Source organism: Trichoderma virens (genome assembly GCF_000170995.1).
Source record: "Trichoderma virens Gv29-8 chromosome Unknown TRIVIscaffold_2, whole genome shotgun sequence".
NCBI classification, from domain to species: Eukaryota; Fungi; Ascomycota; class Sordariomycetes; order Hypocreales; family Hypocreaceae; genus Trichoderma; species Trichoderma virens.
The window spans coordinates 879,497-896,776 of record NW_014013747.1 but is presented as its reverse complement, the minus strand read 5'-3'; the positions used below and the strand labels follow the sequence as shown (position 1 = coordinate 896,776).

The following is a 17,280-nucleotide window of genomic DNA, read 5'->3' as shown; positions in this document are numbered from 1 at the left end:
TGATGGTGATGAGGATAAGCGGATTGGCTCGTTTGAAGAAAAGTCAATCGTCGTTCTTGCTTGGCGACTCGGCCATCCGCGTGAGGATATAATGTCTGGATAAGTCCTAAATCCGAAACTTTGAAAGATGGGCTTTGGCCGGTCTTTCGTTCTATGTCCCCTAAATTCGATTGAGATTAGATCAACATATAACTTTTCATCTGTAAACAATGAAGAAAATAATTTAGTTGAGAGAAATATTAACATCTTATTCTTGTCATTTATTCAATAGATGAGAGTAATATCCGTTCTATCTGTTCATAGCTGCCAAATCCTGAGATCTGTTTCCATAGCCCCCTACTCCATGGTATCATATCATTTCGCCGTTATTTAAATGAAAGAAGGAAAAACATGTCCCAAGCAGCGCCGAGATACTATGCTAAAGTGTACAATCCACGTCGCCTTATTCATACAGATCATCGCCCTCCATCTTTTGTCTATTCACGTCGATGATGCCCTCCATCATCTCCAATGCCCGTCCCTGGTTCTTCAGCTTGCCAAACGCCTTGAAAGTAAATAGATCAGGCTTGAAGCCTGCCGCCTCCATATCCTGCAAGGTTGACACCGTCTTGTTGATGTTCTGCATTGCTGCATATCCCTTTGTAAGAGTATTCCACGTCACAAGGTTTGGCTCAACACCTTGCTCTTTCATAACATGAATAACTTGCTCTGCCAAAATCCGATCGCCACTATTGAGTAGACCACGCACAAGGATGCTGAATGTGCATAGACCTGGCGGTGGATGAACCGGTGCAGAGGTGCTTCTCTCCGTACTCTCAGTCGTACTTCTATGCAAGTGGTCTTTGAGCATGTCTCCGAAAATTTGCAGCGCTGGCCGTGATAACCCTCGCCTTTCCATCATAGCCATGATGATAGTATCGTGAATTAGGCTGCCCTGGTCCTTGATCAGCTGAGCGGCGAAGCCTTCTTTCCCGCCTTGCTCCTCAAGCCGGGCCTTGAAGAAGGCATAGAAAGCCATAAGATCATAGGGGTACTGCAGTGTCTTGACGTAGGCCCTCAGCATGATGGCTATTGTTGTTGTATTAGGTTGTAACTTCGGCCCGCTGTTTTGCGCTGAAAAGGATTTCTCAGTAAGAGGAACAATGGTTTGCAGAAAGTCCCATGTTCGTAGTTGATTGCTGTCAAACTTCTCACCGTCATTGCCCGTTGTCTGTGTTAGCATCAAGGGCAAGGAGTCGGGCAGCCACCACTGTAGCGGTTCCAATTCAAACTTCTTTGCGTACGCTCGCAGCATCGGACCAAACAGGGGATAGATCCAGGGTGCAGTGAGTCGCTTCTCGCGGGATTCCATCTCTGCGAAATAGAAGATGGCATGGAGAGCATTATTGAGCACATCCACGTAGGGGGCATTGGCTGCTTTAGCAACATCAAGGCTCTTTGCCACGTTCTCTACCTTGAGGCTCCCTTTGGCGCCTCTGAATATGGTAGACCAAGCCTTGGTATCAAGCTGGACGCCAGACTCGGAAAACAGCAATGCCAGCCGTATAGCCTCTTCAACTTCTGCCCGTTGGCATAAAGAGTCGAGGAAGGCAGTCGCGTTAATCACGTTGGGTATGAAGCCCCTGTCCATGAAATATTCCAGAGTATCTTTGGGTGAGAAAGATGAATGGCTCTCTGACGAGCCACCGTGGGCTATTCGGCAATGTAGGAGCGTAGTGATGGCGCTTGAGGGACTGGGTGCATTAAGATCGACTCCGCTGTCGGCGAGCCCCTTGAGAATCTCAAACGCCGTATCTTTATGCGCCATGTCACCAGCCAACTTTCCTGCAAACTGTAACAGCGTGTTTGGGTGCAGCTTAATGTTAGCCCTCTGTAAAATACTGTACAACTCGCTTGCTTGTTCGCTTGGTAATTTCCGTGCAAGTATACCGGCTGTTCGCTGCCCAAGGGGGACATGGCCGGTTGGCGCCTCTTCCAAAACTTTGATCACCAATTCTAGCACCTGTTCGGCTCTAAGCGTTCGTTCACGCACGTTTTTTATGCTGCTAATGCGTAGACGCTGTGCAACAAAGAGGAGCACGTCATTGATAGCATACCCAGGCGGTAAAGGATCCAACGTAGCTTCTAGCACCATGTGTGCTTTATCGGGGCAACGATCCAGTGTGGAAAGCATAATCAAGGGCCATTGTTTGCGGCGGTCTTCAATGTCAAGGCTTTCCCAAGCCTTTTGCATGTTACGAACACCGTTGAGCTCGAAGAGCCACTTCGCATTGTCGCGCCATGGCCACGGTAGCTTCGGTTCTTCCGGTCTGTCTGGCATAGAAACTTTGAAAAACTTGGTCTTCCAAGATGTGAAGTCCTTTCGGGCAGATTGAAATTGAGAATCGGGATATTGATGCCGAACATAGCCCCACTGCAAGTGCATCCCTCGCAGGTTCTTCAATTCTCGATATGCGTCTTGTGACGGCTCATCGGGTTCTGAAACAGTTGTTTCCACAGCAGAGAATCGGTTGGTAGGTTGCGCATTGTGCGTGGGAGAGCGATACAACCTGTCGTATGTGATCATATATCGCCTCTTTCTGATAATATAAGGCTGCTTCGGAGAATGGGACTTGGTTTTCAGCTTTTGTCCAGAACGCACATGCTTATTCGATGGCAGCTGCTTTTTCTGTAAGTCGTTTCTATCCGACCAAGTGGCATGGTGACTCGGATGAGGCTCATCCAAATCGACACGGCTGTTTGCGTCAGGCATCGTGGGGTAGATAGATTCTTGTGGACTCAGAGACGAGGTGAGATATTGCGGTTTTCGAGGTGGAATCCCATTTTCAAAAGACGGGACATGTTTCTGCGATATGTTTTGCGCTACAGAGCTGAGCTGCCGCAACAATGGCCTCGCAGCAAGATGAAGTCTCGGTCGAAGAATACCGGCCGCATATGCCGTCAAGCACCTGGTTTTCAGGGAGCTGGCGCGGGCCATGAGTGCCGCGGGCATTTCAATGGAACAGTGGCCGACACACGGCCAGCAGTATGCATGGTGCACTGCTGCGAGTCGCGATTTTGCTGGTTGACCGTCTCAGCAGTTGTTCGTTGAGGTTATCGCAGAGAACAATTTTAGCACCGATTGATGGAAAATGTCCTCGGTTGGCTTAGCCGCTAAAACTCGCGGAACGCAAGTGGCCCTGGCAGGCTTACCGGAGTACCTCTGTACCTGTGCCCCACCAAGCTTGAAATCGCTTTTCCATACCTACGCATCGTGAAGCCTTTGAATTGAAATCGACAGACTGCGCGTGACAATCAGAGCGTTGCAAGATGAATTCCCACAACAGCCTCAGCGCCGCATCAGACGAGCGGAAAGCGCGTCTAGCAAAGCTCAAAAACCTCAAACGAAAACAGCCCATCGACGAAGTCGCCACGCCAGAAGGCGACAGAGAGGCATCACCACCCGAAGCACCAGACGTTGCGACTCTACACCTGTCTGGCCGCAACTATGACCCCGAAACAAGAGGCCCCAAGCTCGGATTCGACGCCCCGCCGACCCTCGCCCAAGAAAAGCCTACGTTGGAAGAGCAGGCTGCAGAGGTGGAAGCCGAGGTCAGGGAGCAGGCTGCCGAGGAGGCACGAGACGACAAGGGCCTGGATCTCTTCAAGTTGCAACCGAAGAAGCCAAATTGGGACTTGAAACGGAATCTGGGCAAAAAAATGGAGTTGTTGAACGTGCGGACGGACAATGCGATCGCCAAGTTGGTTCGGGACCGAGTTTTGGGTGCTCAAAAAGCTGCCCAAAAGACGACAGACGCAGACAATGGCAACCTAGATGGAGACGCTGCTGGTGTTGACGGCATCGCCCTCGTGGAGGGGCTCAGGGTTCGTGAACAAGAAGAGCAAGAAGAGGAACAGAGAGAGCGCGAGGAAGAGGAAGCAATGGGTCTGTGAAGGGGGAAACCTGGAGGTACTGTATGTAATTACTCTGTGTTTGTTATTACTATCGCATGGGCTGGAGTTTTTGTTTTTTGGACATTGCGGTTAATATTTACATCCGGCCAAATTAAGATACCCAATCATCTTCCACCCATATTTAAAGACTGAGTCAGTGCTAATCGTTTGCTAAAGGGGCTCAGACTTCGCTCTCGGGGCGCCTCTCTAGGCGGTGCTCTCCCTTGCCCTTCACCACGCCCGCCGCGACGCCCGTGACGCTGGGGGCCGTGATCATCTCGCCTTCGATATGGTCGGTCATCTCGCTGCGGTGATCTCGATCGTGAACCTGACCAGCTTCGTCGCCTGCCGTGGCGCCGTCCTGCCTCTTGGTCACGCTGGCGCTGTCGAGGGGGCGAAACATCATCTCTTCGGTCATAAGGGGACTGTCCCTGTCGATTTCTATCTCCTTGCTGGGGATCCTCACGCAAAGGTGATTGGCTATCGCGCGATACTGAACGCCGCTCTCGTCGCGGAGGCGACGGGCTCCGGCTGTAGCTGCGATCACTCGCTGACTCGGGGCTGTGTCCCCGTCGATCAGGAGTAGGAGACCTAGTTCTTCGCCTAGGAGGTGGAGAGCGAGAGTCTCGTGAGGCATCTGTAGAGATAGTTGATACTGAGTGTGAAGACACTGATCTTCGGCGCCTCGAGCCTGCATCTAGCAACTCATCCTCGCGCTCCTCAAGCTCTCGCTTCCTTTCCCGCTCAGCCTCTATTTTGGCAAGCTCTTCATCCGCAACACCCTTCCTGTGACGGTGTTAGCTGTTTGGTCTGTCCTAGCAAAGTTACATGCTGCTCACCTTTTTTCTAAAGGGTTTGGAGTATCACTTGTCAGCTTAGGGACGAGTTTGGGATTGCGAAGCTGTTGTGAGCGCGAAGGCCGAGAGACATATGGCCGTTCTTGCGTGGACGACTTGCATTCATATGAATAATGCCGTGCTGAGCATGTTAGTTCACATAGCCTCATCGAATAATAGATTGCTGGCACATATCTCGTTTTAAGCATTTTTGGCACTGGACATTGGCCGGAGTCGACCGGCTGGGTCCTCCACGGCCCCTGTTCCCGAACATGGCTGATGAAATGAAATGCAGTAAAATCAAAGTCGTGAAGAGTTGTGAGAAGGCGGATGGCCGTGTTTGGGGACGCGAAGAAGAGCGTTTCAAGTTGAATGAGAAGTGCTCAGGCTCAGCCTCAGGATGTCTGAGTTTATACGGATCGGGTGTTTAGAGTACGGGCAGAGTCTTCAGTGGACTGTTGCTGCTGCTCAGCGCGCACGCGAGCCTACGGCCTGGGTACCCAAATGGGGGAATCAGCCACCCAGCCTCAGACAGACCGCAAAGTCTCACGTGACCGGCTGGGCGTCAATGCTGTACGTATCTGCAAATTACACCCGGAACAACACATGTACGAGTAGGCGTAATGGGTTTGCATGGACTGGACCTTTTGTCGTCTTTTAATTTCTTTTTAATGTATTGTTTTTGCTCGCAGTTAAGGAGTCAGAGAAAGCTCTTCATATCAAATCGATCGTGCTGTGACTGTGTACTCCGTACTCGTAGAAGAAATCCAAGAGTACATGTAAAAAGAATGCCTTACATAAGCAGCACACACTTTGTCTCTGGCGCTGTACCGGCGCTAGGACAATCTGAGCTCCCTCTCGAGATTTGTAACTGCAGATTCTCCTCGCCCTCACCGCGATGACATCGGCCTGAACTGCGACTTGGGCGCTCAAATCTGCTTGTTCTTCTTCAAGTCTGTCCCATAGGCGCTGGGGGAGCCACCAACAATTCGTCACTGTAAGTCCACGTTCCGCAGCAAACCCACAATGTCCACCCCTCTCAGGGATAACCTCGTTTTGGGACACCCCTCCACAAAAGAAAGTCCTGTCATCGCCCTGGCTCGCACCGCCAGTGGTCCGCTTCCTCCTCGCGCGCAGCAGGCTGACTGACTGAATATTGCTCCAGGCTGCGAGGTGAATCCGACCTCCCAGTACGCCTCCCCGGCCCCTCGACCGACGCTGAGAAAATCTTGATTCGTCTCGCCTCGCCTCGCTTCGCCGTTCGCCAAGACATTGACCAACTTACAACAATGTACTTCCTACTACGACAATGAGCACCTGCACTCTGTTCTTGATCTTCTGGCTCGTTCCCATTGATTCTGCTTCTTAATCTTGTCTTGTCTACGGTCTTTCCCGCCCACCTTTGATCGATTTCGGCATCAGTGGTCGGGCGCCTTTTGGATTGCGACGCCAACCGTCGAAAAAAACGTTCCTTCTCTGCCTTGTATTCCGCCTTGTTATACACCAGCCATTGGCTTCGAATAAGCCATCTCGAGGCTGCGAACACCTAACGTCATGGCGACAATCTCATCTGGTTTACCTAAACGCTCCTTTGCAAATGTAAGTGTGCTCTGCGCAGTACCTTTTTTTTCTGCAGAAGCTGTCTGTCATTGGGAGGCCTTTGGGACTGACCAATAATCTTCATACACGCAGATAGCTGCGTCTGTAGCGACAGAAAACCCCTCAGGTCCATCCACAAGTCGATCGACGATGCAGCCGAAGGATCAATCAGCTGCCGATATCGTATCGCCTACTGGCGAGTCCACAGAGTCTCCGCCGCCAGCCGTCTCATCTCCCCAGTCGGTGAACCCATTACCAACGGACATTCCTGGGACAATGGACAAGGTTGTAGTGTCTTTGGATGGCCTCAATCTTGAGTCAAATGTCCCAAGCCTGGTGGTTGATGGTAGCAACTCATCTGCCGCCGCCCGATCGCAGGCAGTCTTCAGCCGGGCTAGCGGCTCAGACGATTCTCAAAAGGCTGATTCCAGCTCAGAACTGGGCACCAAGCCTCCAAGTCTAGATGGGAAAAGCATAACTTCCGGCACTACTTTTGCACTTGACGAGAAAGAATCTCTCCGTCCAGATGACAGCGCTAGTGTTAAGGCTGCTGCAGAGGATGACGATTCTTTCTCGATCCGGGGATCTCTGATTGCTGGCTCTCGGATGAGTTCAGATTTTGCCGCTAGAGCGAGGGGCATTCAGCTGGGAGATATGCCAGATCGGCGATTGGCACAGCCAGTGGCCGGAGCTCACGGACATGGCATCCTTACACCCCAGAGCACATCGTCTGAGCAACCTTCACAGAACCCATTGAGAAGTGCAAGCGGCTCATCAGATGCCTTGAATGTTATTTACAGACAAGCTCCCGATGATAAACTCCTCGAAGCTTTGGCGGCTCCTAGAGACCGACTTTTCCTTCTAAGGTTGGAGAAAGATGTTATTGACTTTGTCCAAGATTCCAAGCAAGTGAACCCTCCTGCTCTAATTTGACAATTTCAACTAACCTGCAGCATAGAGAGCCATACATGGACCTTCCTCCATCGAACTCGTTTTGTAGAATGTTGACCCATAAACTGGCTGACTACTACCACATGACGCATTCTTATGAGCCCCATATTGGCTCTGTTCGTATCTTCAGGACACCCTTTTGTCGAGTGCCACCCTCTCTAGCAACAATGATACCTCAAACAACTGTTTCGACTAGCAGCACCCCTCCGCCGGCAGTTCTCCCAAGGAAGATTATGCGTCGTGGACAAGACGAAGAGGGAGGTGGTGCCAGTGCTGGGGCTTCCAAGCCTACATCTGAGAATGGAAGCGATTCCAAAGACAAACAGCCGCTAGCCAGTCAAAAGTATGTTGCAAAAGCCAGGGGGGGAAAAGAGAAGAAACGCGACAGATAACTAACCCTTTTCATAGGTTGTCCCGAGAAGAACGAGAAGAGATGTACAAGCTGGCTAGACAGCGAATTTTTGGAAGCTCTGAAGATACTACATCTGGTAAGTAGCTTAGAGTGTCGAATGCATCGAAATTTGGCAGCTAATATTCCTCGCCAGAGATTGAAGGCGAATATGGCATATCCCGGACAAGCTCAGTCTCTGCCAACAACAGATCATCTACTAGCAAAAAAGCAAAGCCACCCAAACAGCGGCGTGACGATACCGACGGTTTCGACTCCAGACGCCAGTACACGCCTTATTGGGGGCCCCAACAGCAAACGTGGGTGTCTCAGCCACCTAGCCAGTTCATCCCCCCGGCGAATGGGCAGTTCACTCCGCAACCTGTTCCATCTTACCCTGCTCAGGTGGCACCTATGTATGGTCAGCAACCTGGATATCCCGCTGTGCAAGGAATGGTGTCGAATCCAGGTCCTCCTTATCCAACCCCACCTCAGGTATGTTATTCATCGCGATGCCTACTGACAGTCCAGAAGCTGACATTTGATACTAGCAGTATGCGCCGCAGCCCGTACAGCAACGATACCCCCCGAATGGGAGCCCAATGACAGCTTACGGCTCGCCGATTCTACCTGGCGCCCCTCCGCCAAACTGGCAATCCGGTTTCAGTCCCGCTCCTTACCCGCCCCGAGGCCCTACTCCCAGCGGCCCTCATTCACAGAGCGGTATTCCGTACGCATTTGGGCAACTACCTGCGAATTCCAACCCTCACGACCCGAAGAGTCAGCATCCAATTCCAGGAAGCTATAATAGGAACCATGCTTTCAACCCCAAGACTCAATCTTTTGTGCCGGGATCGAACGGCATGCCACCGCCGATGCAGCCGCTCCACCCGCCCTTCACGGCGCCGGGCTCTCACCACAGCAGCCCGCAGATTGGGACTCCCCATCTGGCCTATGGTGGATATCCATCGGTCATGCCCCCTCATCCGTATGCCGGTGGATACAACATGGCTCGACAGGGATCGAACAATTCCATTGCCGCATACCACACTCCGCCCCCTCTTGTCGCGCCGCCCCACGTTCAGCACATGCCGACAATGCAAAGCCTGCAACATATACCACCACCCCAGCATTTACCCCAGAGCCAGCAGGCTCATGCTCTGGGACGAGCAAACATACCCCAGGGACCGAATCAAATGTTTAGTAGTAGTCATTTACCCACGTACGGTAATCCTGCCTCGTTGCCGCAGAAGCCGGCCACTGGAATTTAATGAGCATCATACGGCGTTCACCCGCAAACGAGAAAGCGTCTACTCTTTTCTTGTATGACATTGTTTTCAACTCTTTCCGTGTACTTAGGTACAATCTTTTTCTAATACTTGATTGTATTGGAACACCGGGTAGTCTTTTTACCAGATCTCTAGCATTTCTATAGACTTTTACGGAGCAATCGACATAATGATCCCGTGCCATTCATATCCACCCTTGGTGTGATGTATATCTCTTGATGAAAATGTGACCTCTCTCTAGAGTAACGGGGTGAAGCAGATTGTAATGGGGGGAAGCAGTTTGTGATGATGACTCAGTTGACCATAGTGATAACGGACTATTCCTCTAAATCTTCGATATATCCAGGATAGTCGACTTTACATGCATAGAGTCTATCATCTAGCAGTAGTGTGTTCAGACACAGGCAAACCCCTAATCAATAACCGCTTTATAAAATCGATTACGCTCCATGTGTTTCTACAAGTAGCAGCTTCATTGTTTAATGTCACTCCTCACAATGCCAAATATACACTCATCCAGCACCTCGCCGTTCTTCTCCAAAGCCCCTCTCCTCAAACCCTCCAAAGTAAACCCGCATTTCTTCAAAACGTTCTTGCTCGCCTCGTTCCTCGCATACGCCATGGCCTCAATCCTGTTCAATCTAGGCCACGTCTTGAACGCCCACGGCACAACGGCGCTGACCATCTCGGTTGCATAACCCTTTCCCCAAGCCGAGGGCGTGAACCAGTATCCAATCTCCCACGTACGATAATACACGTCGCCCTTTCCCTCGAGGCCCGCACCGCCGATGAAGAGCGGCTCGGCGGAGGTGTTGTGGCCAGCGTTTGGCTTTACGAAGATTGCCATGGCGTAGGGGTAGCCATGCTCGTTGACGACGTAGTTGCCGAGATAGTCCTCTGCGTCGGCGAGGCTGTAGGGCATGGGGAAGCGGTCTCGCAGGTTGGGCGCGATGGAGGGGTAATTGGCTGCCGCGGCGAGTGCAGGGGCGTCTGAGGTGCGCCAGCGGCGGATGATGAGGTTGGCCGTCTCGAGGAGGACGGTGCCCGGCTCGTTGCTGGGCTGAGAGGGAGACGAGAGGACTTTGTCGGGGGCCATTTTCCCTGCTGGTTTTGGCGGGATTACATTGATGTGTAGGAGACTGGGTTTTGAAGTGAGAGCGAAGGGGGAGGAAGGGGGCTATATATAGGCAGACTGGGACATGGTCATGGTGAGGCTGGGTGATTGATTCTTCATGAGAAGACGGGGTTGAGTTGAGCCGATGAGTCAAAGTAGGATGCGCGCTAACTAACTCACACTCAACAGTCGAGTAGTTCACATGATAGTAAGCACCCGTGGAGTCATGGTAAATGAAAATAGTCATAGCTGCGTTGCATTTAGAATTCTTTATTTTTCTTATAATTTCAAATCACGGCTGTCGTTCTAAGCCACGCCGTCTCATATAACATAGAATAAAACATCATGACGCAGTTCAACCCAAAAACCGGCGGCCCCCCTCGATTAAGCTCCGTTGCGGTAAACCTGCGCTCCTTGGTTTCTAAACATGATTGTATCCCTCCGTTGCAGCAGCATTAGCGACCGATTCAAGGCTTGCTCACTGTAGCCTTTTCCTTCTACCATTTCCCTGCGCAGTGTGGCTAGACTGGTGCTCCATCCAATGGGCAGCCGCCGCTTCAGCTCAGCTTCAAGACGGCTCACCTCATCGTTCATTTCGCGGCTGCCTTGGTTGCTGCCCTGGTTGACTGCATCCATGGTTGAGCACAGGAAGAGGCGGATGGCCTCGTCGACATGTGCTTCGGTGGCAATTGGCGAGAGGGTTAATTTAGCGAGAGATTCTGTGATTCGGACAATGGCTTCGAGCTGACGGACTGTGATGGGAATGGAAGATCGTGTATTAGCCTCAATCTCGGCGGCGTGGACTTGCCGTCGGATGGAGACGAAGTGAGAGGACAGCTTCTCAGCAGCCTCGGGACTGAGTCGAGGAGCGCATCGTCTGAAAGAAGCATGTTAGCCAAAATCAATGCGTAAACCAATGAGCAGAAAGGGAATGAAGCATACGTTTTGCAGTAAGTAATGTACCGTCGCATCTTCTGCACGGGAATCTCAGACTCGGCTACATCCTCAGCACCGCGGCCATCCATATGGATGGCCATGACGTGCTTAGCCATCCTCTCATCCTTCTCACGGGTATGCTCATCCTTGACAATGAAGATCATGTCAAAACGTGACAGAATGGTCGTCTGGAAGTCGATGTTCTCTCCTGGCGTCTTCATGTCATCGTACCGTCCAAAAATGGGGTTGGCAGCGGCAAGGACAGACGTCCTGGCATTGAGAATAGTTGTGATACCAGCCTTGGCAATCGATATCGTTTGCTGTTCCATAGCTTCGTGGATGGCTACTCGGTCCTCGTCTCGCATCTTGTCAAACTCATCAATGCATACCACACCGCCATCAGCGAGCACCATGGCACCGCCTTCCAGGTAGAATTCTCTTGTCGACTGATCTCGCTGAACAGAGGCCGTCAGACCAGCTGCTGATGAACCTTTTCCGGACGTATAGATGGAAATCGGAGCTGCCTTTTCGACGAATTTTAAGAGTTGCGACTTTGCAGTACCAGGGTCACCAAGAAGCAGCACATTGATGTCGCCTCTTAGTCTCATGCCGTCGGGTAAAATCTTCTTTGATCCACCGAGTAGCAGGCAAAGAATGGCCTTTTTGATGTCTCGGTTTCCATAGATGGATGGCGCAATGCAATCTGCCATGATGTTGTACAGGTCTGGCCGTCTGCTCAACTCCAAAAACTCCTGTTCCTCTTCTTCTGAGAATGTAGCGTTTCCTTTGGCAGCTTGATCAATGTCGGTTTGGATTCCCACAGCTCTCAGATATGGTGTTCGAATAGCAACTGCGCCTCCCGTTGACGAGTTTTTCGACGCTTTGTTTTGATAAATGGAGAAGATACCCATCACTGTACATCGAGAGCCGGGGACTACTCTGTTTGTTAGATATCTGTCGGCGGTGATGAGCACATGGCGAGGCAGCTCTCCCACAGGGACTTGATCCGGGGCCTCCTGAAGCTTAATAACCTGCTGATCAACGAAGCGGCATTTCTCATGCAGAACAAAGTATGGGTCTAGCGGACAAGTCGGCGTGGGATCCTTGGGAAGACGCTTTCGCCCGCATTGTCTCGGCAGTGTGACACCTGTGAAGCCACCGAGGATAGGGAGCACCTGGGAATGGTTGCAGTTTCTGCACTGGATGTTTAACTCGGTTGCTTTTGAGGACATGACGGAAGCTCCAATCACAATGCCTGGGACGCGGACCATTCGAGCAATTGTCATAGAATCGAGATTGCGAATCGACACATCGTCTGCATCAGAGTGCAGCAGAAGCTGGTGGTCGGGAAGATCGACGGTTTTCTCGTGGGGGAACACAATTCGATGTGTGCATTTCTTCAGTGCTGCTTCGAACTGAAAGATTGAACGTTTGTCAACTCTGCTGACCTCCAGGAGAACCTAAAGGGGGACTCACAAGAGGAATAATCTCAGCAGGCTCTGACACCAGTCTATGTGCAAGCTCTTCGTTGAAGCTGATTAGATCCTTAATATCGACATCGCAGTAGAACTTCTTCAGCAGCGCATTTTCTCTCAGCTGGTCTCTGCATGCAATGTCAGCCAACTCGGACTCCTGAACGGAGCTGTGCCATTACCGATAGACAAAGTTGTTGTCGAGGCGGAAGTCCAGGATGAAAGTCTCCAGCTGGGACTGCAGCTGCAGCCTGGTGTCGTCGACATCGCCAAAGTTGGACTCGTACACTCGAGCCGAATACACAGACTGACGATCCATGATGCTCGCGGGGACAAATTGCGTCGGGCAAAGATGCAGATTTTCGTCGACGAGCGGCTACACAACTTCTCGTATATGATGCTAAGCCCAAGCTGCTGGGTACAAAGAATTGGCGGGGCAAATCTGGCTAATCGACGCGCCTCCAGCAAAAAAGAGACGCGAAACACGCGTTTAGTGGTTGCAGCATGGTCGTGGCGCAGCCGAAAGTGGCCTAGCGCGCTCTTCTCTTCAGGGACCGTATCACGTGTGTTTCGGTAGAAATCCGGGTCATATATACGAACTAGCTTGGCTGCGCATTGCTGACTTGCTGACGGCATGCGACTTGCAGCTCTCTGGCCTGGCAGCTTGGCTAATGGACAGTCGTCAACTCTTCAGCTGGAAGCTCGACACTTGATCTTGCTCACCATTCTCTTGGTTTCTGTTTAATCCTAATCCGGCGTCTATTCTTTTCCAATCCTCAGTTGCTAGCGATGATACCCCGATAGTGCCTTCCATTACGCAATACTCAATACTCAATACTCCGTACGAGCCTTGGAGATTCTAAGTCAGTAGCGTTGCTTCGTCGTCCTGCTCAGCCACAGCCAATCTGAGCTTCCTTTTGCAATCTTCCGCCATGTATTCTTCCCCCAGCGCCGGCAGATCTGTCGATAATCTTGCCCCATTGTCTCCGGGAGGCCGAGCAGACTATCCTTTCCACAGGTGGGCATTGTTTTCTGAGCTTGGCGGGGAAGCTATCCGGTAGCTGACGGCAGTGCAGCGGTCGAATAGGGCAGGGCTATCAGCGGCCGCACTCGAGAAGGAGCTCTGTAGCCAGCTCAATTCATTCGATAGGAGGGACTTTGGATACGTCGCTGAGCAGCGGCTCCGCTGCTGTATATGAATCTGGACAGAATGGTTTGTTGGGCCGCATTCGACCAAGACAGCGCTAGCTAATTGAGGCGCCATAGCCATCTCGACGTTGTTGCAACCCCCTATTGTACGAACAGGCCTCCAGCCTCACACATCAGCGCCAGCCTCGAGTTCTCACAAGCCTCCCACCGCAAGGGATATCCCGCCCGTTACATTGACCAACATACCTCAGATTGACCCCGAGGAATTTGCGCCCTACCTCTCTCAGATTGGCGCTCTATACGAGCAGCTTCGCCGCGTCAAGGAAAACGAGGAGGAAGAAAATGCCAATCGACGAGGCAGCAGACAAGACGAACAGGCCGAAAATACCGGCGATGGACTCTTGCGACCGGGAACGAAAGGCCGTCTCCCTCGGAAAGGCTCTACGGCTTCCCTGTCTTCTGTGAATTCGGTAGACACTGTCAGCTCCCTGCGGAGGCCATCGGCGCTCAGTCGCAAGGCTGCACAAGGGCCCCCTCCACTTTCGACTATCCCCACTGTGTATTTCGACGATGATTTTCATCTTGAGAACCCCCGAACCTTTGATGTTGTAAGCGAACGATCCGAGGTCATACAAAAGCATAAAGATGAGGGAAATGGGAGTGCCGTTGTGCCAAGAAAGACGCTGGCAACGAATGCCATTCTACAAGAGAAACTTTCCTGGTACATGGATACCATTGAAATCCACCTTATCAATTCCATTTCAACCGCATCGACGACATTCTTCACTGCGCTTGGATCCTTGAAAGAGCTCCACTCTGAAGCAGCAGACTCGGTACAGCGAATCAAGGCTCTGAGAAAGGAACTGGAAGCTTTAGATGAGAGAGTGGCTGCAAACGGTCTGATGATGGTTCAAAAACAGCGACGGCAGGAAAACCTCCGACAGCTTAGCGATGCCATTTGGCAACTGAGATTGATTACTGAGGGCGTGGCCAACTGTGAGACTCTCGTTGATGCTGGCGAAGTGGAAAAGGCACTAGTTAGCATTGACTCGCTGGAAATGTTAATTGCGGGCGAACGTGAAGAGCCTGGTGAGCAGGCTGAGATGCCCCGATTAAGAGATTTACGGTCTGCTTCGGTTCTACAGGGAGTTAATTCGGATCTCAATCAACTCCGGCTTCGCATCGGCAAGGCATACGAATCTCAGTTCTTATTCATGCTTTCATCCGACGTTCGTCAGCATATTAAATCTCTCACAACGGCCGATGTCCTTCTTCGATGGAGCAACGCAGCACCAAAAAGGGGCAACTACCCTAGGTCACCATCTATCTTTCCTACGTATCTGGCTGGTACGGACGAATTGAAAGCGCAGCTATTGCCAGTTATGACTGGTTTGCATCGCGCTAAGCATGTTGCAGTTGCTGCAACCGCTTATCGCGAAGAGATTCTCCGTGAAATCAGGAACTTGATCCGCCGACCGCTACCAAGTTCCAATGACGATGATAACATGTCCATGATGTCAATTTCTACTGCAAGTGGAGGCAAACACTTGTCGAGTCAGGAGAAATCTGCAAATTTGGCCCGCAACCTACGGGCATTAGACCCAGAAGATGCAGAGGCACTCCTCACAACAATATATACTGGTGTGACAGAGACATTGAGGCGTGTGTCGACCCAAGTAAAGGTTTTACTGGATATAGCCAGTTCGCTTTCAGATCAGCCCAATGGCGATGGGCTCAAATCGCCTCCGAATCGGTCTCCCTTGCCCAGCCCTCGATATGACCGGCAAACTAGCAACCCGCAGCCGTCCGCGTTTGCAATTCAGGAAGAACTTCACAAGGCTATCGATTTGGGAAACCTGCTAGCCCAGGCTGTCGATCTGGCAAACGATAAGATTGTTAAGATACTCAAAGTTCGCTCAGAGCAGGCTATCCATCTCCCACTGGACTTGTTCCTGCGATATTTCAACCTCAACCTGTTCTTTACCTACGAATGCGAAGCGATATCTGGAAGAAGCTGCTCCACCTTGAAGACTGTGGTTAACAGCCATATCAAAGACTTTGTGCAAAAATATCGTGACGCCGAAATGCAGAAGCTTGCCCAGGGGATGGAATCGGACCAATGGAGTGCCAAGGACTTTACAGACGAGAACACTCTACTCTTGAATCAAATTCTTGAGTGCAGTACCCAAGACATTGAAGCATGGACTGAGAACAGTAGGATATGGATTCCTTATGAGAGTCCAAAGAAGCTGAGCTCGGATGTTGGCTCATCAGAAGCAAATGGTGCTTCCAAGGATAGGGTTCGAAATGCAGTCATTGAGTCGGAGAAATTCGTGCTTCCAAATTCTGCTCTGCTATGCCTTGATGGTGTGGGAGATTTCTTGCAGCTGATTGCTGGAATCCCATCTATGACGACGGATATTGCGACATCCTTGGTGGCATACCTACAACTCTTCAATTCCCGATGTTTTCAACTCATTTTAGGAGCCGGTGCTACTCGATCTGCTGGCCTGAAGAACATCACGACAAGACATTTAGCACTTGCATCTCAGGCTTTAGCGTTCATGGCTACCTTGATCCCCCACGTGAGAGAGTATGTTCGCCGTCAGGCAGGCTCCGGTGCCAATGCCTCCAACCTCATGGGAGAGTTTGATAAAATTCGACGATTATTTCAAGAGCACCAAGACAACATCCATCAGAAATTGATCGAAATTATGAGTGGCCGTGCTGTCAATCATGCAAAGAGCATTCGAGGCATCAATTGGGATTCTGACACTTCCGAGGGACCGCACTCGTACATTGAGATGCTTGTCAAAGAGACAACAACGCTACACCGTGTCTTGACAAAGCATCTTCCCGAGACGTCTATTCAAGCCATCATGGTGCCTGTTTTTGCGAGCTACAAGACCCAGCTAGGAGATGCCATGCGGCAAGCAACCGTAACAACGCAGGCTGGTCAAGAGCGGTAAGTGGTGTCTTTGGATATATAAGTAATGCGCGCTATTTGGAACCTAACATATTATTCACAGCATGATCAAAGACATATACGTCTTCATTAATAGGTTACAAAAGGTCGACGGGTTTGGGGATGCTGGTGACTTCCTCACCAATATTGTCAATTCAAAGAAGGTTGCGGCAGATTCACCCACTGCGACAGCAACTGCAACTACAACCGCAGCTACGACTACAACAAACGGAACAGGCGATTCTAACACAGAGGACAAGGCTGAATCGGAAACCAAGACATCTTCAGAGGAGGCCCCACAAGAGTGAGAAAGTCACTTGGGTCTACCTTATGTTTTATCGGATAGCTTTTGCTCTACGACAGACACGGGGTCATTAGATGGGAGTTTATGGCTGCTTTTTTGGGGGGGTTTACCTCGTTGGATTTGTATATTACAGTTGTACAAAGCGAAGAACCGACGCATGGCTATCCGCGTCGTGTACATATAATGCTGTGGGGATGATGATCTAAATTATGGCCCTCAATACTATATTATCTATTATACTGACCTGAAGATAGCCGGCTGTTCGGCCACGGGACCTTTGCACTTTGACAAACGGATGTTCTACGGCGCTTCTAAAGGCATTCCGCTAGTCATTCAAAAGAACC

General features: G+C 50.9%; 7 protein-coding genes across 7 annotated transcripts; 3 read left to right on the top strand and 4 right to left on the bottom strand.

Annotated features, from left to right (window-relative positions):
* Positions 1-241: 241 nt before the first annotated feature.
* On the bottom strand, positions 242-2,566 carry TRIVIDRAFT_176531 (uncharacterized protein; the record flags this gene model as incomplete). The annotated part of the gene is made up of 1 exon (XM_014104930.1): positions 242-2,566. One exon carries the CDS (start codon positions 2,564-2,566, stop codon positions 443-445), a length of 2,124 nt encoding a protein of 707 aa, XP_013960405.1.
* Positions 2,567-3,230: 664 nt separating this feature from the next.
* On the top strand, positions 3,231-4,161 carry TRIVIDRAFT_215215 (uncharacterized protein; the record flags this gene model as incomplete). Its single annotated transcript, XM_014104929.1, has 2 exons — positions 3,231-3,954; positions 4,111-4,161. The coding sequence occupies one exon, from the start codon at positions 3,310-3,312 to the stop codon at positions 3,931-3,933; it is 624 nt and encodes a 207-aa protein (XP_013960404.1).
* Positions 4,115-4,962, bottom strand: TRIVIDRAFT_229271 (uncharacterized protein; the record flags this gene model as incomplete). The annotated part of the gene is made up of 1 exon (XM_014104928.1): positions 4,115-4,962. The coding sequence occupies one exon, from the start codon at positions 4,628-4,630 to the stop codon at positions 4,115-4,117; it is 516 nt and encodes a 171-aa protein (XP_013960403.1).
* A 1,682-nt stretch (positions 4,963-6,644) lies between these two features.
* Positions 6,645-8,978, top strand: TRIVIDRAFT_142290 (uncharacterized protein; the record flags this gene model as incomplete). Its single annotated transcript, XM_014104927.1, has 5 exons — positions 6,645-7,277; positions 7,331-7,662; positions 7,728-7,807; positions 7,865-8,202; positions 8,274-8,978. The coding sequence occupies 5 exons, from the start codon at positions 6,645-6,647 to the stop codon at positions 8,976-8,978; spliced, it is 2,088 nt and encodes a 695-aa protein (XP_013960402.1).
* A 490-nt stretch (positions 8,979-9,468) lies between these two features.
* On the bottom strand, positions 9,469-10,092 carry TRIVIDRAFT_63518 (uncharacterized protein; the record flags this gene model as incomplete). The annotated part of the gene is made up of 1 exon (XM_014104926.1): positions 9,469-10,092. One exon carries the CDS (start codon positions 10,090-10,092, stop codon positions 9,469-9,471), a length of 624 nt encoding a protein of 207 aa, XP_013960401.1.
* Positions 10,093-10,494: 402 nt separating this feature from the next.
* TRIVIDRAFT_35867 (uncharacterized protein) lies at positions 10,495-12,837 on the bottom strand (the record flags this gene model as incomplete). Its single annotated transcript, XM_014104925.1, has 4 exons — positions 10,495-10,987; positions 11,053-12,461; positions 12,523-12,649; positions 12,701-12,837. The coding sequence occupies 4 exons, from the start codon at positions 12,835-12,837 to the stop codon at positions 10,495-10,497; spliced, it is 2,166 nt and encodes a 721-aa protein (XP_013960400.1).
* Positions 12,838-13,728: 891 nt separating this feature from the next.
* Positions 13,729-16,940, top strand: TRIVIDRAFT_63516 (uncharacterized protein; the record flags this gene model as incomplete). The annotated part of the gene is made up of 3 exons (XM_014104924.1): positions 13,729-13,731; positions 13,832-16,632; positions 16,730-16,940. 3 exons carry the CDS (start codon positions 13,729-13,731, stop codon positions 16,938-16,940), a joined length of 3,015 nt encoding a protein of 1,004 aa, XP_013960399.1.
* Positions 16,941-17,280: the final 340 nt, after the last annotated feature.